Genomic DNA, 19,704 nt, shown 5'->3' on the forward strand with positions numbered 1-19,704 from the left:
TGTGTTAGAATACAAAGGAGATAATGTGATTTATATAACAGGGCAGGAAGTGTAAACAGTCCTTCCTGTGTATGTTTTTTTTATTCAACTCAATGGAAAGATAAGAGATGTAGAAGATGGTTGGTGGGGATCTAGTTTCTGTTCATGCATGCTGGTGTGTGCCTGTATATGTGCTTCTGCATGTTTGCTTATTGTTCCTATCTGGCCTAAACCCAGTCTTTTCTGTATCCAGATCATAAATAACAACCTAGAAGGAAATGAAACATTAAAAAACTCCCAAGGGTGTCTTATCTTGTATGACATTGATTCATTCCTGTAATATCATGATCATAGCATAGACCTTGGCCAGATATAATAACAAAATTGAGACAGATAAACAATATTTTCAGCCACAATCTGGGCTTTCTCTTTCAAAAGCTATGTATTAATTAATCTTCAAAGTAAGAAGCATTCTTGCTTGACAAAGCAGGTCATTTAAATTGGCAGTCAGAAAATACTTTCCTAGACCAGGTCAACATTGTAAAGCTTAATGGAGACACAGTAAGTAAAGACCAAGAAGAGATGAGATGAGAGCCAATACATGAGACTCCATTTGTACTTTATGGTGTGGTTGTGCAGGGTCGGGATTGGATCCAGTGAACGTGGACAGTTATGCTTTTCTCTCGTATGTTTAGTTCAAAACCTCATAAAATGACTCGGTGCGGTTCTCTGGCTTTTCGACCCATCTGAAACAGCTGACACAAGGATGATAAGTGGGTGTGTGAGTTTTGAGGTGAAGCAGTGAAAGGCTCAGGCAGACAAGGAGGAGTTTTTCTTTTCTTTTTCTCATTAACTCCATTAAAAAGAACCCCTGGGAAGTTTGGACGACTGACAGCTGAGGTGGAGCCTGCGGCAACCAAGCAGGAGGGAGAGTGTTTTCATGTGTTTATGTGTGTGTTTTCCTTTACTCCTGGGACTTATATATATACATACATATATGTGGCTGCAGGTCTGTCTCTCAGGCCCTGAGCTGAGTGTGATGGGGGTTCACTCAGGGGTATAAGACCAGGCCTGGGGACGACCTGTGGAACACCCTCATTATCCTCCAGGCAGCGATGCTTTTGAGGTGTGGTCCCCCCGCCACCCTTCACCCCCAATGTGCCGAATCAGTGGAAGGCAGAAACCCAGAGAGTATCCCTGACACTAATATGGAAAAAAGCCTGTTTGGAGTGAATATAAGGGCAAATATTATTCTTCCTGAGCGTAACCACGGCGAGCACCTCTGACCTGGCAGTGAAAGTGCTGAAACAAAAAGCCCAAAGACTTTTTCTGCTCCATCAAAGCAGCGCTACATAAAATAAACATGGCCATCAGATTACCACGCTGAACACGGGGCCGCGTTAGCCCGCGCCGGCCGCCCTGCCGCCCAACCCCATGGCTCTATGGGAGTTAAGTGTGGGGTCCGCTCAGTCAACACCATGACGCAAAATGGAACAAGCCTCTGACAGAAGCCCCAGGCTGATGGAATAAGGCCCCTGCCCACAGGCCCCCTGGTCCGGGAGAAACATACTGAACAAGAACGAAAGCGAGAGAGAGAAGCAGGAAAACAGAAGGAAAGAAGAAAGGAGAAGGGAAGAGGTAGATGAGGGCATTTTGGTAAAGAGGAAAACACCACCAGTTCCAAATTTGTACCTCTCTCTCAAATTGAACAGCACGTGCATGAAGGCAAAAAGCTGCTTGAGAGAACCAGCAGCAGCAGGCTAGGACAGACAGCCGCCAGTGGAGAGAAGGCCGCGGCCGGGCAGGACAGGGCAGGGTAAGATACAGTGGTTGGTGGTGGTGGTTGTAGCTGCCAGAGAGACTGCGAGGCTTACCTGGCTAGTCCTACTAACAGTGGACAGCCTCAGCTCGGTGGATCTGACCTCACAGGGGTTCCTTTATATCACGGCCTATGCCTGTGTGCATTTGTGTGTAGGTGCATGCATGCATGCACCAAAAAAAAAGAAAGAAGAAGAAGTTTATGTGTTTATGTGAGGAGTTCACGTTTGGGTGATGTAACTAGGAGAAAACAAATCTGTCCCTTGAGCTTTTCTCTTGGCCTTGTAATCACCCCACTGAGGCTCTGCTGTCTAGTTCATCATGAGTCTCCCCATCACCAACCTCAGCTTCAGCCTGTCGTCTGTCTGCGTCTCACAGATGTCCCCCAGTATCCCTGACCTTCTCCTCAGTTAGCTCAAACCCCACACAGATTCTTATATCCCCCAGTCTGTCTTTTTTGTTGTCTCTGACAGGGACATGCACATTATTCCACTTTCAGCTGACTTCACGCTACAACTACTTTTAGTTTGCACTTGAACCTCGCAAGTCTCATTTCTTTGTCCTATATGAGTGATCCAGTAGTCAGCATTTTCTGCCCTTTTTGCCTGACATATGACCTGAAAAACCTTCTTATACTGTAGGCTTTAGGATGACGCAAGGCTCAGGTAAAGTGCTACCAGATCGCAAATAGATACTGACGCTGTGCCAGGTTGTAGCTGTTAGCGTTAAGTGTGAGAGCCACAGGCTTTTTCACTCCTGTGTGTACAACAATGAGCACAATCACTGTGGTCCACTGGGCCTCACACCAGCAGCATTGCGTTACCACCCGTGCCTCCCTACTGTTCTCCTTTTCTTTTCATCCTTCCCTCCTCTTCTCCTCTGACTCAGCCGTTTTGTAGGAAACTCCGTCCCTTTGAAGAAGGGAAGTATCTTTCATTACTCGACAGCAGGGAGAGAGAAAGAGATGATAGGGACGGAATAACTGCCCCATTGTCTTCACCCCCTCCCTGCATCCACCAATGATAATTGTGTTGGGCTAATTACAGAGAGCTGCAACAACAGGTGTGGGGCTGTGCACCTGGGTAAAGAAGTGTACTTAGTCCTTGTGTGTGTGTCAGAGAGAATAAAAAGAAAAGAGTTGTGTGTCTCTGTGTGACTACGCAATTCTGGGAGAAAGTGGGGCTGACGTGCACAGTTTGTTAGTGATTGAGATCACAGAAAACCTTGTGTGTGTCACATCCTTACAAAACCTCACTTGTTAGTGATAGTACTCAGACACTGGTCACCGCATTGTATCACAGACTACTGTATTATCACACAATGAGCACGGACCTATACCAGTCTGTCTTCCATCTGTGTTTAATTATAAAGCTACAAACTACATCTGTATGGCATTACTGGAAAGTTTAAATTAGCACACAACGCAGTCTCACTCTCACTCATACGCCACATTGAATTTCAAATGAGAGTGATTACAATCACCTAATTGATGAATTTAACCACAGGGGGCCTCTCCTCATGATTCATATTCTATAACTGGTCTTTTTCAGTGGCATGTTTTTCAGTGTCGGCACAGTAAGAAAGCGGGGGGACAGAACCAGTGGCAACAGTAATGATGTAAGCAGGAGTCTCCCACGGGACTGATGTGTTTTTGGAAATTCTTTGGCTTTTTACCGTAAAGGAACTCATCTGAGAAGCTGACCGGAAGAAAGGAAGCCGTTTGGATGGACGCCAAAGGAGGAGCATGATAACTTTCTCTGAGACGTCACAGAGCTTCATTCTCAAAACAAAGAAAGTTGGGAACTGTTTTCTAAAGACGTTTGGCTGACCCCGCAGTTAAATTGACTGGATATTGCCAAACTGGAACAGACGCACTTTCAAGTTACTCACTCTCAATGATGATATCACCTGTCTGCTGTCTACTCATGAGAACGTCTTGCTGTTTTATGCTTAATGAGCTGGACTTTTTCTTCAGGGACCCAGGGGGATCGCACCACATTAATGAAAAAGGAAACCCTACACACCAGGAGTGAAAACTCACTCCTGCTTTTAAGTAACCAGCTTTGGCCTTTACAACAGCTTACCTTGGTAAAGGTAACCTTTGTGTGCGATGATCACAGTCTCATTTGCTCGCTGAGTCATGACCCCTGCGTAAAATGATGCCATTATTACAGGAAATGAGAATGTGCTTTGGATCAGTCGATAATGCAGTTGTACGGTCACCTCCTTAGTCAGGCAGTTCTACCTGCAGACTCATCGGTTAACCTACAAGTGGAGTGAGTCCTGCATCGCCACCTTGTGGAATGTTTCTTTGGTGTAGAAGCAAAGGTGTGTGCCAAGCCCCAGGGGCCCCGCTGTGGGAAACAAGCTTGTCAAAGACCATGCGGAAACTGTAAGTCTTTTAGGCTAGAATTCAGCATTTTATTAAAAACAAGTAGTTTGAAAACATACACAGAAGCCAAGGAAAACAGCCATGTAAAGCACAACACTATGTTACCTAACAGACATGGGGTTTTACTCCTTGCTTTCAAACAAATCCTATAAAGGCATGCCAGAGCTAGTACATTTATTTAGCTAGACAATATCTAAGTGAATAAATGAGATGATATGAAGGTGTGAGGAAAACCAACAACCAGCCAATAAAAATACAGAAAGCACGTCCAGTTTGCATTATTTTCTGGTGTCCAGTTTGATGTTTTTGGTGATATCCTTTTTTTTTACTTCTATGAGATATTAATACAGAGACATATATGGGCTTCCTCAGAGCCGAGTCCTCTGATTGGCTGGGAGCTCATCCTGGTCGAGTCCCCACAAGAAGGTGCGGAGACGTGTAACTTCTTTTTGTAGCTCAGGGCTTGGGATTGGCTGGGAGAGGTCAAGGCGTGGTGTCTCATTTGGCAGGATAAGAGGAGGATGGTCCAAAAAGCTCTCAAAGATGTCTGAAAAATGAGAAAAGGTTGAGAAACAGTTTGCTTGACATATAATGCCACTATTCATTATAGTTATTAAATGTTCAATCATAAACCTTTTTGATTTATTACCTCCACTGAGTTCAGTGCCTGGCGGAGGGGCCCAGGATGCCGGTGGAGCTCTGCTGGGTCCCAGCTTGTAATGGGTGAGCAGGTGGTGCAACTGAGAAGGACTTAACAAAGCATGTTCTTCCTGTAGACTGGCCCAGGATGACTTGGAGATAAGAAGTTAATGGAGGAGATGTTAGATGGCATTCTAGGAGAGGGCTCAAAGGGCATGTTGCACATGCAGCTGTGTTACCTGGATGAGTCGAGTCTTGGGAATACACAGGAAGTTGACTGTGACTGACAGTTTCTTCATAAACTCTGAGGCGATGTCTCCTAATCCTGCCCCCTGTAGCCAGTCCAGAACCAGGTCTAAGTTTGTTCGGATCTGTACTGCTCTGGACCATGAAAACAGTCCGTCTGAAAAGAGGGGGAGAGGATGTTGGAGAAAACAGAAAAAACATTTGAAAAAAGCTAATTTTGTTTGTTTTATCAGAAGGAGTAAAGCAGCGAGTCTTCCTTTTATCCAAAAGGTCACTTTTATCATCTCTAGCTTCAGTTTTTACAAAGTGATACCGTATTTATTGCTGAATTAACCACACAGGATTTCTTTGCCCCGTGCCTTCTCACCTCTCTCCAGCAAAGTATTGAGCAAGGAGGTATTGGTGAAGAAGAAGAGGTAGCCGAAGGTTTGCGAGGTGAGCGGCGGGGAAAGACATGCCTCCCGTGACAGCATCAGGGAACAGCGATACACTTCCACAAGTCCAGCAACCTTGGGCGGCAAGGTGGACACATCATCTACCTCTTCTTCTCCTCCTCTTTTCTCTTCTCCCTCTGCAGCCTGAGCTCCATCCTTCTCTTTCTCCTTCTCCTCGCTGGAAAATGGGTTGGTGTCCAGAAGGGCTGGAAGAAGGGAGTACAGTGTCTTTGTGGACAGAAAGAGAAAAAAAAGTAAGTTCATTTTCATATTAAAAATATTATAAAAATCCGGAAACGATGGATGTTGAATGGACAGTATAAACTGGAATGAATTAAGTGGAATAAGATGATTTGTAGCAACACTCGAAGTGATGGCTATCACAATATTTTGTACAGGTCCAGATCTCTGACCTTGGTGACTTTTCCTCTAGCGCCATCATCAGGTTAAGCTTTTAATCTTGTGCTCATAAGCAAATGCACAGTTATACAACACTAATGACACTTCTGTTAAACTCACTTTCACTTTGTGCTAAATCGTAGATTGGATCATGCTGGGACTCTTACCGAAGATGACTAACATGCTAAAAATTACACGATCAACATGCTTGCATCGGCTTTCTGGACATGTTATCCTCTAGCATTGCTATTTCCATGTCAGTATGTTCCAATTCAATACAGGTTTTCCACACAAAGCCAAAAAAGTACGAATTCACAAATGAGTACATCCTAAGTATGGTCTCAGAATGCAATGCACAAAGGAACTGGAGGAGCTGCATGCAGCTGGAGAAAATTAAAATCAATTGTGGGTGGTGGTGAGCTTGTTCCAGAAAGGAACAGTTTTTATGTCTTAAGAAAGTAATTTGTGCTGTCTCTCGGTCAGGTTAAATAGAAGTGGCTATCCGGAGTTACCGTTTAAAAGGGCATGCAACATTACACATAAAATGGTAACGTTGATTTGTATGTGGACCGCTGTATCTGGCTTTTTTTCCACTTTACCTTGGTAAGGTGATACACACACTGCTGGAAGGTGTGCATAATGACATCATCCAGCTGTGCCAGAGCTTCTGAGCAGGTGTCCATATCAGCTGTCAAAACTGGATCCCCAGGGGCTTCAAAGAAACAATCATTATGATCAATTCCAGGCTCAGTGTCAGCTTTGATTTCTCTGTTTAGCTTTGCCAAATTCCTGTGCCAGCTTATACTTTTGATCTTCTAAAGGTTTTTTCCCCCTTCTGTTGTTTTCCAGTTATTCTCACCTTCAAACTCCCACTCTTTCTCCATCACTTCTACTTTAACCTGGAAAAAGTTGAGGAGCTCCGTGGCATTTGACATCCAGAACATGAGAGGTCGAAGGTCAGATGACAGTTTCTGGACGTTTGGCGTGCTTATCTCTCCTTCTTGCTCTGTTGAACTGGACAACACATTTAAGTAATTCCAAAGTTATGTTTGCTATCAAGTATTGTGAACATTCCCCTGTCAGGTTTGTGTTTGTGCACTAAAAGCAAAACGCTCCATACTGAAGTAAAAATAGACTGAGTTATTATTATCTAGCTATATTCGAGACAATGCTTCCATCATACCACAAAAATTTACCAAAGACATAACAGCACAGGCACAAATGTATCATGAATCACTCAGCTGGAGATCTCTAAACAGAGGAAACATTACGTAGAACATAAATATTCTTACTTTTGCGTGGGATGCTTATCCCCAAATTCCTTAATGTTATCCTGCAAAGATAGTTGGAAACAGAAGAGACGAGACTTAGTGTGGGGGTGGAGGAGGGGGAGTGGAGTCTAGCCCTGCAGCCTGGACAGTTACAGCAGATTTTCCAGCGGGAGGGAAGTGACATCAGCCCATCCTCACTCCTGCTCACAAGCCAGTAGGCCACAATGAAGGGCATATGTCTGTCTGCTGGTTTTTCTGTCTGACTTAATGTGGCATTCTCAATCTGCCTACCTGAGGTTTATCTGCCAGACTTGTTTAAGTGTGGTCACGACCATACTGTCATTAAATATAAAAAACTTAACAGGACATTTGTTCCATAGATGAGCCATTCTCTGACTTCCTCCAACATATTATTAATTCACACGTCACAGATATGATTATATATGTTGTATTTTTTTAATTACACAAGCAGCATGACTCTTTGGAAAGCAATGTCTCCCAGTTGGTCCATTAATTTTGTCCAAGTTATCTTAACAGCTGGTGAATTGATGGCCTTGAGCTTTGGTCTAGAGACTCATGGTCCCCAGAGGATGAATCCTTCTGAATTTGCTGATCCTTTGAATCTTTTATTGACAGTAAGATGGAAAATGGAAAGACTGGAAAGATAAATTGAATTCAGGTGCGCAAAGTAGGTTTGAAATAGTAATAAGTAATTTATTTCAGTGGGCAACGGATATAAAAGAATACACCAACATGAATCAGCTCGCACCTTCTTTTCACTGGGAGGCTGAGATTGTTGTGTTTTAGTGACATATTTTGACACCCATCTCCTGACTTTTTATGTAATGCCATTTAAAGTTTTAATTTTGTCCAATACTTTGGTTTATGACCAGCAAATGCTAAATTGAGGATTGCAAAAACAAGATGTGAACAAGTAACAATACCAAATGTGACATCAAGCTATTGTTTTTGTTTGTTTGTGTTACTTACCCACACAATTTCTTTTATTAGATTGGCTGACTTAAGCAATATCTGTGGTAGGAGAGCAGGGTCCAGGTGTTTGGAGGCGTGATCTATCATGATTGACAGGAGATAAGCAGGAGCTAAAGGCCCGCCTCCAGAGTCTGGAGAGGAATTTCTGGAGATGATCTCCTATGAGAAAAGTAAAGGATCAACACATATATGTATAAATAAAAGCTAGTTTATTTCGACTAGATAACTACAGTCAGACTATAAGAAGTCTGCTATTTTCCCTTCTTACCTGTAACAAGGAATCAGCGTGACGAGAATGGAATTTCAACACCGCCTCAGTGGAGCCCAGGTACTGCCTCAGAGCTTCCTGTCTGTCCACTAACCCTGAAGGGCAGCAGGTGGTGGAGGCATCAGTCTGCCATGGCAAGGTCAGTGCCAGCGGCGGAGGCGGAGTCACACGAGGGTCACGATACAAGAAAAGAAAGTGGTTCCCCAGACCAATCACATCGCCCGGCTTTAGGACCGTCTCCCTGTAAAGGGCCACTCCATTGTGTGTAACTGCACCTCCTCTGAAAGGTCGCATCAGGGCTGGGATAAAATTCATAAAATATTATTGAGTTTAAATTTACCCACCAGTTTATGACAGTCATGTCAAGGTAAATTATTCCCTGTGAACTAGCATTTGACAAAAATGGAGAGGAAGAATCCTCTTTTAACGGGAATAACATTGAAAACAATGATTATGTCTTACTTTGGATGAACAATCTACCTTCTCTAGTTTTGTATTTTCTGCAAGAGAGTGCAGCAAGACTCTAACGATGATCTGTGCCGGTGTACCTTGTCCAGTGGGTGTCTCTGGAACAGCGGAGTCTCTCCGGACTAGTAAGTGTCTAGCCAAAAGGTCAGGAGCAGACAGGAACGTGTCCACCTTCAGCGGCCTCTTCCCCTTCCTCTCTCTCTCTCTATCCTTCTCTCTCTCCCTTATTGTAGGTTTCCTTCCAAACACATGCATATGTCCCGACATGATGTACAAAACAAAATCCTACACAAAACACACAGTGGATCAGTGAGTCAGGGAGGTCTGTTATCTTTTAAGTGTTATGGTTTATATCAATCTTCTATCAGATGTTAAGCCAAACAGAAGGCAGTCGATAAGGAATGAAGTGTGTCACAGTTTGTTACAATAGAGACCTGTGTGAGGTCATTGTGTGAGATGAAGTGATGTACACAGGGGGGTTTTGTGCATTTGATGGATACATTTTCTGGCATTGTGCTGCTCAGAGGCTGTTTTGTGCTGGGTGGTGAATGGGAGAAGCGTGTAGAGGGATGGAAACCCTGATGGTATGTGGCGATTACAGACATGCAGGTATGATGTAATGCACAGGGTGTGTGCACGCGTGTGCACAGCTGCGCACATGAGAGCGCATGTCAACGAGTACGTTGCTGTTTATGTGTGTTTATGTGTTTACATAATCTACGTGTGCGTGGGTGTTGTTTGTGAGAATTTGTATGGGCGATACCATCTGTCAGCATGTCTTGCCTTGCTCTGATCGTAACCCTGTAGCAACAGGAAGTAAGGCCGGTCTGTAGGTGGAAGGATCAGACTTTGTGACATCACTTCCAGGTCACAGCTGGAATAATCCTTCTCATCCTCTGCCGGCTGGTTTGTCCATCCAACCTTTCCTTCAGCTTTCGACGCCCTGATCTGCAGAAATGGTTTATGATGGTTAGAAGACCGAACGTGTGGTCAGTTCAGCTTCTACTTACTGCAGCCTTCTCTTTACCTCTCCTGGCTGTGGGTTGATCATGCTCACAATGTTCTTCCTGTCATGCACCCCTCCGCTGTTGTTAGGCCGGTTTCCAGAACCGCGGGGGTCGTTGCTGACGTGATTGCCTTGGCGACGTCGCAGACTGAGGTTCATGTCGCTGATGCTCCTCCTCAGCTCTGTGTTCCTTCCACGGTGACCCCGTTCGCCCTCCTCCGCTCCGCCACCTGATGACATCCTGCTCCGCCGCCAGCGCACACCTGTTGCCCAGACAACCCAAGTATCAATCAGCTTTGCCCTGTGCTGTGCATAAATGGCCAAATTTTTCTTTTCTTGCCACTGTACCTATCTGCTGCATCTCATACGTACCTTGGTAGTTCTCTCCCTCCCTCTCACGCTCCTTCTCCCTCTCTAACTCTTCTCTCTCATAGTCTTCCTTCCTTTGGATTTCAAAGCGCCGCTCAAATCCATCCTTAGGCCGCCACATGTCCACTAACAACAAAGGACATTCCCACGGGGCAACGCTTCTCCGGCACTCTGTCTCCCATTTGATAGCTCCATCTGGCTGCTGGATGGGCTTTCCAATGACATCACACAATAGGAAGTCTTCGGGGCTGTGTTTCTGGAGAACTAGAAAGTAATGGAGGAAAGGGGGAATAAGGGGGAGGGTAATTATTTTTCCATAACACTGCTATTTATGTTTATATAAAGTCATTCCCAATTGGTAAATTTTTTTAAGCAAACAATTCTCAGTCATGGATCGCAGCAGAGGTCCAAATGAGCCAAAATTTCCCTTTCATACCTGCGTCATCTGTCTCCTCCCGCTCTCTTTCAGTGTAGCGCGTGATGACCTGGGCAATGAGTTGCCTGGCTGTGGAGTGTATGTTGGCCAGCAGGGAGCGATAATTGGCTCCACTGGAGAGTGCATCTCCATAGATTTTGATCAGGCCTGGGGCAGAGGAAGAAGCAGGGGGCAAGTAGTGGTGGGAGGAGGGGGCTGCCGAATGAGCCCAAACTTCTCTCTCCTTCTCTCCCACTGCCCGGTCCCGGTCACTGTTGGAACGCCCCCGTAAGAAGAGATGGGAAAGGCGCTTAGCACGGGACTGGGGTGCAGCAGGCCGCGGCCTGAGGAAGGCCGGGGAAGGAGATGGGGATGGGGTAGGGGAAGCCAGCGAGGGGGTGGAGTTAGAAAGGGAAGAGGAAGGAGCAGAGGGGGCCTCGTAGAGAGAGGCTGCGTCAGAGCTGGTAGTCGACCTGGAAACAACAGAGGAGGGAAGACAGATGGAGGAGAGAGGAAGCAGAAAGGAAGGGACAAGTCAGCTGTGAGTTATGACTGACAAACAACAAGGACTAAAATAAATGGAAGACATGAACACAAATGACAGTGGAAGTGAGATAAGATAAGATCAATACACAAACTAATTCTACATGCAGGACACAAGTTAGAACAAAACTAAAGATTAATTTAAAAAAAGCGAATTAAAGAAGTTTAGACCGACTTGACAGAGAGCGCGCTGGGCCAACGACCACCAAGCTTTGCAAAGTGTTTCCTGGGGGAGTTGATCCACAAACCCACTGGGAAATGGAGTTTTCTGAATCGAGGACTGCCAGATCCCTCCATCTGACCGAGAAGAATTCAGATATTAAAGGGCAATTCTCTCTAAAATCAACTTAATAACCCATCTGTTTATAAGATATATAAACATTAGGTTTCCCTTAATAATGTTTCTCCGCACCATACCAAAGGCTGTGTGTCATCAGTGCCAGGATATAAACAATATAACAATGGAATGATGTCAACCTTCAAAAATATCAACAGGATACCTACAGCAGGTTGTCAACATGGTAAAAACAAATGAAAAGACATTAGCCCTCCCTACAGCCCCTGAAAATCACAGTGTGTTTTCCTATCCTCAAACAGGAAGTGTGTTTTGTAGGACTCAGGTCCAGCTGTCGCAGTGACAGGGAAAAACCCACTCCAAAGGTCACTGCCTGTCCAATTCTCTGTAACACTTCTATTTAACCTACCATCACAATTTAGGATAACATGTTTTCTTTTAGCTACGATTAGAATTTTGAGATAAAGGCTAGTACTGTGTTGAAAAGGAGTTCCTTTTTAAAGTTGTTCCCTCAGACACGCCATTTCTCGACATGCGTCCACACCTAAAATCTGTTATTGGTATTCTAGGCAGAAAGGCCTCCTCTCCTAGAAAACCACATTGGGATATTTTCACAGAATTCTAAATACTACAAGAAAGAAATTACTCAAATTATTTGGTTTTGAACAAACTTACCCACAGTTACTTCAAATCCTTTTTATAGTGTGTTTTGATTATCCTTTGCCACCAAAATGCCAATGCGCAGCTCAAAGTACCCTAAAAAATGTGCGCTCGTCCTTCTCCTCAGGATGAAAATCCATTTTCTAAAGGCCTCGGCTCCTTAAAAATGTACAAAGGCATCTTTAATTCTAATAATTCTTTTTTCTTCTGTTAAAGAAAATGCCCCTTTTCATTAGTTTTTTACTCTAAGTGGCTGCTACCTCCCTCTCTCTGGCTCTCGGGCGCTCTGGGTCTATAGATAGAGAAACCAACCCATTGTTCTAAGTGACAGAATTTCCTTCCTTTGCTTTGGACAACACCTATATCCTGACTGAGTGAGAAAGAGAGGCAGAGATTGGTAGAAGTGAGAGAACGGTAAATTTACACACACAAACACACACATGGGTGTTTGGCACCCTGTTGGGAATACAATATACTGTATTGTACTCTGCACAAAACAATCTCGATATCTATCTTTTTGCCCATCTGAGTTAAATGAAAATGTCACAGAATAAAGCTAAATTATATGAAAAAGCCTTAATGGGTTTAAAAGACTATTTTTGATTTAAATCAGGTACTGTGACGTGATTTATGATGAGAAAGACTATCACAGTGCTCAACAAAATGCAAGGAAGTTTGAAGTTTTACTGAAAAGAGGATGAAGGAAATGCACACAGTGAGACAGGAAGCTAGAGCGAGACACCTGTGATCTTTGACCTGGTCTTCAACAGGAAGATGTTGATGGAAAGAGAAAGGACACTGTCACAGTCATCATAAAGGGCTACTAAAGTTTGTCCCATTGCAAAGACTCCTCCACCATTTCCAAGTTCTTACAATGACTAAAAGAGAAAATAATATATTACTTATGATTAAATGTTAAAATTTCCTGTTATTGTCACTACCAATGAAGTGATATGAAAATTTTGTATTGTTTGTGAACCAGAGGAGTACTGAATGTATTACCAATGCTCACCGGTCACTTCATTAGGCACACCTGTCCAACTGCTTGTGAGTGCATGTGGTGATGATGTTCAAACTGAGCATCGGAATGAGGAAGAAAAGGTGAAAAGGGGGTTAAGTGATTTTTAATATTTCAGAAGGTGTTGATTTGCTGGGATTTTCCCACACAACCATCTCTAGGGTTTATAGAAAATGGTCCAGAAAAAGAGAAAATATCCAGTGAGCAGCAGCTCTCTGGGTGAACATCCTTTGCTGCCTTCTTGTCAGAGGTCAAAAGAAAATGGCCAGACTGCTTTGAGCTGATAGGAAGGCACTAGTAACTCAAAATAACCCCCTGTCTCAACCAAGATATGCAGAAAAGCATCTCTGAAAGCACAGCATGTTAACCTTGAAGCAGAAGAGCCACAGCAACAAATCACCACAACACGTGCCACTCCTGTCAGATAAGAACAGGAAACTGAGGCTACAGTTTACAACAAAATTAGAACACAAAAGATTGGAAAAATATTGTTTGGTCTGATAAGTCTCAATTTCTTCTCCGACATTCATGGTAAAGTCAGAATTTGGTGTAAACAACATGAAAGAACACCTTGTATCAATCGTTCATGCTGCTGCTGTTGCAATATGGCAGATGTTTTCTTGGGACACTTTAGACCTTTTAGTACCAACTGATCATCATTTAAACGCCATGTCCATGTCTATCCTATTAAGACGCCAGGTCTACCCACCTTCTGATGGGTGCTTCAAGCAGGATAACACACCTTGGTCATACCATCACAAAGGTCAAATCATCTCAAACTGGCTTCTTGAACATGGCAATGAGTTCAAGTGTACTCAGATGCCCTCCACAGTCAACAGATCTCAAGTAGAGCACCTTTGTGATGTGGTGGAACAGGAGATTCACATCACCTACGTGAAGCTGACAAATCTGCAGGATCTGTGTGATGCTGTCATCACGATGTGGACCAGACTCTCTGAGGAATTTTTCCAGCACCTTGTTGAATCAAAGGGAGCCCAACCCTAGCAACATATAAGTAGTGAAGTATTTAGTGGTTATATATGCAAGATATCTAAGAGCAACCAAGACATTAAAAGAAGAAGACGTCACCAAAAAAAAAATAAATAAAAGTATAATACTGGGTTAAGCTATGCTTTGAAAAATTTGCTCTTAATAGGTTACACATTTTCTTCTGTTTATCATGTCACAGTGTCGGAAACTCTGGGAGGGGGCAGCAAAAATATTGGTACAAATTAAGAGCAGAAACACAGGAATGTATCTGATTTTTTTAAGGATATCTGGGGTCTGGCATTGATTTAATCTGAGGTCTAAGTGACTTAGAACCAAACAGCCTTAAAGGCAAGAAGGTGAGGTCATCTTTTGATCCAAAATCTGGAAATATTATGTCGCAGAATGAAAACCACCGCTTTCCCTCAAGCAGCAACAAATCCGGAGGTCACACGGGGGGAAGCAAATAAATAAATATATAATAAACTTCTTCTTTGACCCTTGACACTTCTTATTTCGCTGTATGTTAACTTTTTACCTCTGAAAAAACATAAATACAATTATTATACAAATATGTGACTGTTAAAGATTAAACGCTGTCGTAAATAAACAGGACGGATTTGATTACGGCGATATCCCAGCGTGCCTTGCGCGTCGGGGAGGAAGGACATTTTTTTCTAGAGAGGACACGTTGAAGAAGCGTCCCAAGGTTAGCTATTCATAACTTCGTAGTATGCTGTTCTTCTAACCTTAACTTTTTGAACCTTTAAATGTGTCTTTCCAGCGTTTCTTTGACGTTTAAAACGGTTTAAGTGCTGCGTGTTAATTACGGCCGTATACACACAGATTAACTCGTTAGCTTTGAGCTAACGGCTAGCGATAACCTATTGCCTGAGTTATTTTGTCTGATTACGTTGACTGGGCTCATTTGTATATCGACCTGTGTGCTTATGACAATAGATTTATATCCTCAAAACATGTAATTTGTGTGTATCTGAATTAGTAGCAATGAGACTGTAAACGTCTAGTAGCTCGGTTAACTAACGTTGTTCCCTCTGTGATAGCTAACACTAGTTAAATGTCTCGTTTGTCTTACACCTTTTTATTCCTGTTTCCCCTGCAGGCTAACCTAGGCCGTGCCCTGTTTCAACATCGTTTAAACCTCCCACTGACTGAAGGATAGAAAAATGGCCGAAGCCGTGTCAGATAAGATCAAGAACTACAAGACGGCTCCGTTTGACGCCCGATTCCCAAACACCAACCAGACCCGAAACTGCTTCCAAAACTACCTGGGTGAGGACTGCTGTGCTGTGATCACACATTATCATACATTAACCTGACCAGAACTGTCTTAACACAACAGGACATGCACTTCGGATGCGCGTATGGGGCTATTTTTAGTACTGCGCAAAAACACTTTTTATTTATTTACTTTGTGCTATGGAAATGGGAAATGTGAGCAGTTCATTGGAACATGTAAACAAACATGGAAATACAGTATTTAAGGTAAAAAAAAAAAAGATACGCTTTTCTTTCCTCCCATATGTCCCTTGTTGACAGTCGGTCCAGATGCATCTGTCAGGTCATTGCTTGATGTTTCCTTTCTTAAGGACATGATACTGGTCATTTGCTGTAGAAAATAGCAGAAAACTTAAAAGATCTGGTTCTTAGATGTAACTTAAAAAATGGGAATCAGTGACTGGTGCTAGTAACAAAGTGCCAAAAATGCAATCTGAAATTGGTTCTTTGCTGAGTTGTTGTTATGTGTGGATGCAACACTGGTCCCTCCCTTGACCTTTTTAATGCTTTTATAGGTCAGTGTTAGTTGGCTAAACAAAGAAACCAAAAAAATATTCCTCTGGAAATGTTCATGTACAAGGACTGGACTAATAATGAGCGAAAAACAGCCAATGTCAAAAGAAACTTTGAAAGGTCTTCAGAAAGGCTGCAGAACTGTTACTCAAGACAACTTTAAAAATGACAAAGTCTGACTCCTTGGAAGCAAAATATAAATAAATGGAGGGGGAGAGACTGATGACTGGAATTGGTACTCTTAATTCATGCATAATTTTCAAACTTCCCTATATGAGCCTCAAAGTATATATTATAAAGCCCAATGTTACAATGTAACACAATCCATCCCAAGTATAATGATATGCTATATGTTATACTTGGATTGCTATGTTTTTTTTAACTGATATGTAAAAACCAATTTCTTAGCGATTAAGTACTTAAATTAATCCTGAAAGGATTTTTTTTAAATGAAGAGCTAGTATGTTGAGTAAAAGATACTTGACTTGGTGACAAGACCGCCAAACATTCTTTAAAAGTTCACTCGCTCTCAGATAGGGACTTTAAACCTTTTTGTAAATAAACCATAACAAAACTTTACTTAATATTAACACTCTAACCTGACTGTTTTCTGGCTGTTATCTTTCTGTGTTTCTTCTCTTTTTTTCAGATAAATGTGTTAGATAAAAAAAAAAAAATAGATAAAAATCAGTGCAATAACAGCAGCTGCTGCACTGGACAGACAATAGGTATTGTTATTCAGGAAGTTGAAACATATCAAACAAATCCTGAAGAGAAGCCATTGAGAAGGACAAAAAAGACATATTCCCCTCCTCCAAGCATTCAGTGTTCATATTAGGTACTTCAGCAAATGTAAACACCAGTTCATTTTAAAATGTTTTATGTAAACAGAAAAGCTTTAACCTGTTTTCACAATGAGCTCTTAGTTTTGCTTCATGCCGGTACTATTTGTCTTCAAGAAGACTTTTATCATTTAAGTAAACCCTGTACCCTTTTTGTTCTTGCAGACTTCCACAGGTGCAACAAAGCTCTGTCAGCCAAAGGCCAGGAAGTTTCTCCATGTGAGTGGTACCAGAAGGTTTACAAGAGCCTCTGCCCTATGAGCTGGGTAAGTTTAAGAAGAAACTGCAGATGTCTCTGACTGCCACAGTTTGTTTCCCTGTACTTCCACTTTTTTTTCCCCGAATGACTGTTCTGGAGTAAACAGGAGTTTGGGGCTCTTTAAGCACATTAGGCTTTTGCGTTTCATCACATTTACCGTTGTGACACAAAGTTCTCGCTGCTGCATGTGTTGCAGTCAAAGCTGGAAACCTTGTTTGCAGTTGATGTTTTGAAACAGTTTCTACATCACATGTAACTTGTGTGAGACTGTTGTGTCTCATCACCATTTCCAAGGCTAAGAATGCTGCTGGTAGGCGTAAGTTACACTTAAGCCTCATGTTTTCTTTAATGTCTTCTGCAGGTTTCTAAATGGGATGACCAGATAGAAAACGGAAGTTTCCCTGGAAAGATCTGAACTAACCCGTCATGACAGGTGGCTGCAGGACTATTACTTGCAACCTCTTTCATCTGCCTACAAATGTCTTTACAACTGTTACCCTTTCATTATTAGCACTGGTCTTACAAACTAAAAACACGCACAACAAGCGCCGTTTTAAAGCTTAAACATGTGTTTCCTGCCTCTGTTATAAACTGGTCTTTGGTGTGGTTGATTTAATAAATACCAGTGCAGCTTTATTTCAGGAAGTTGTTCAGTATTCTGCTGTCTTGGATTGACTTGTGAGTCACCAGAGAGCAAATAAATCAATTTCACAAATCAATTGAGTTCTTTTTTTCCCATCTGTAATTCAAAACGATCATGTTATTATCTAAAAAGTTCATATTCTTTTTATTATTTTCTCAGCATTTAAAATCAGTAAGCTGAATAAATTGAGTGTGCTCTTACAACTACCTTTTAGAGTGTAATTATATCTAAAATGTGAACCCAGAAGTCAATAACTAATGAACAAAAATGCTCTAAATCTTTATCTGACAAAAACTTTTGTTCACATTGGCCTTGTTACATATCTGCCTGCTTTCGTCTTAAAGTTCACTTGAATATCAGTAGCAGGTTTTCAGTTCTGTTATTTAGTATCAGCAAGGCCTTCATGAGTAACTAAGTTTATTTAATTCTCTCAGATATATTCGTTACCCCTCAGCTGCAAAATGCTGATGCGGTCTTGTCACCCAGGGCGGCATGAACACCTAAGTTTGAATGTGATAACTTCAGAAAGCTGGGATGTAGAATTTTCACATTGATACCATAGGTGCATCTACTACAGATCTCTGAAGAGTTTAAATCTCGGTAACCTCGACCTGGTAGACTGAATGGTAGCACCCACTGTTATTTATCAATTTTTCTTTTTGTTTCCACGGAGTGGCAGTAGCACTGAGGTCAGAGGCTGATTTTGTTGAAATCTCCCTTTTTACCACAAGGGTGCACTATTGTCATTTACTCGCTGTATAGAATAGTTAAAAATAATTGGACCCTACATTATTTTTTTTAGTCCAATTTGAACAGTTTTTATACCAAACCACAGTAAAAACACCTGAAGTATCATTCTCTGGCTTGGAATTTGATTATTTTCTCTAATGTGATCCAAATTATATGAAAATATTATACTACTGTATAGGTGCTAAATGTAATCAGAATGCTTCAGATCCATTGGCATGAGTCAGATCAAGGAGGGTGGTGTCTTATACAGTAGATATATAGGACAAAGGTTCAAGGGGTAACTTGGTACCGTCTTCAGTTGTGTTCCCACTAAATTTGTCCAGGTTCCCTTGAAGACATCAACCTATCGTTTTCTTAAGGATTGTGGGAAAATCTCCAGACAGTGTAAGAATAAAGCAGCACAGATGTGGTCATATACACTGCAAATAATGCATGGAACAGAGGGTTACTTGACAAGGATCACAAGATCTGTGACAGGACTGATTCAGTGGATTGCTCGGTTGTCTCATAACAAGAAGGTTCCTGCTTCAAATCTGAGCCGCAATTTCAGTGATTGTCGGGAACTCATTGAAATCCCACATGAAAGGTTTCATACCACTGCTTTGAACACACACTTTGAAGTTTGCACGAGTTTTTAAAATGTAATTTATTTTTAAATCCACGTCTGTTTGTGTTTGGCAAAACGGAACATGATATCCTGTAATAATAGATATTTTACTCCAAAATAAGTGTTTTTGGATATCAAATACACTCTTCCTGCTCTCTGAAACATTAAGTGGTATTCCACCTATTCAGGAAACATTCATTGTTCATTGACTCATGTTTTATTCCCCGTTGAAGACCTGTGTGCCAAATGTGTTTCTTTTAACCTTGCTGTACAAATAAAGGCATTTTAGTCTTATTTCAAAAAGGGAGAGCCTGGGACTTAAAAAATGTATCCCTTCCAAAGTGCGCCTCACATAGAAGTGAGTTGAATGGAGGACGTGGTTCTTCTCTTATAGTTGGCCCAGATCAAAACTGACCAGAGGATACAATAAAGGCATGTAAGAGTAATTGGCCAGTGATGTAGAAAGAGACTGTATGGGGTGTATTGGTGCATAGCTGGTGCTACACCCAAATTTATGTCATAAACTGAACTGTGTAGCATGTGGAAGTTACACCAGGAATGGATTTCATCAGAGGTGGGTGTGCACCAACT

The 19,704-nt window shown here is 42.2% G+C and overlaps 2 protein-coding genes across 2 annotated transcripts; one reads left to right on the plus strand and one right to left on the minus strand.

Annotated features, from left to right (window-relative positions):
• Nucleotides 1-4,196: 4,196 nt before the first annotated feature.
• Nucleotides 4,197-12,470, minus strand: rasip1 (Ras interacting protein 1). Its single transcript, XM_006802920.3, has 16 exons — nucleotides 12,211-12,470; nucleotides 11,416-11,537; nucleotides 10,719-11,170; nucleotides 10,286-10,546; nucleotides 9,935-10,176; nucleotides 9,691-9,855; nucleotides 8,988-9,192; nucleotides 8,440-8,738; nucleotides 8,169-8,330; nucleotides 7,200-7,240; nucleotides 6,767-6,921; nucleotides 6,507-6,619; nucleotides 5,442-5,736; nucleotides 5,068-5,231; nucleotides 4,839-4,980; nucleotides 4,197-4,736 (listed from the first exon to the last, which is right to left on the minus strand). The coding sequence occupies exons 2-16, from the start codon at nucleotides 11,535-11,537 to the stop codon at nucleotides 4,558-4,560; spliced, it is 2,997 nt and encodes a 998-aa protein (XP_006802983.2). The 5' UTR covers nucleotides 12,211-12,470; the 3' UTR covers nucleotides 4,197-4,557.
• A 2,338-nt stretch (nucleotides 12,471-14,808) lies between these two features.
• cox6b2 (cytochrome c oxidase subunit 6B2) lies at nucleotides 14,809-17,832 on the plus strand. The gene is made up of 4 exons (XM_006802919.1): nucleotides 14,809-14,909; nucleotides 15,324-15,493; nucleotides 17,020-17,120; nucleotides 17,475-17,832. The coding sequence occupies exons 2-4, from the start codon at nucleotides 15,388-15,390 to the stop codon at nucleotides 17,526-17,528; spliced, it is 261 nt and encodes an 86-aa protein (XP_006802982.1). The 5' UTR covers nucleotides 14,809-14,909; nucleotides 15,324-15,387; the 3' UTR covers nucleotides 17,529-17,832.
• The last annotated feature ends 1,872 nt before the right edge of the window (nucleotides 17,833-19,704 follow it).

This window comes from Neolamprologus brichardi, chromosome 11, assembly GCF_056152115.1.
Source record: "Neolamprologus brichardi isolate AB-2024 chromosome 11, ASM5615211v1, whole genome shotgun sequence".
Lineage (NCBI taxonomy): Eukaryota > Metazoa > Chordata > Actinopteri > Cichliformes > Cichlidae > Neolamprologus > Neolamprologus brichardi.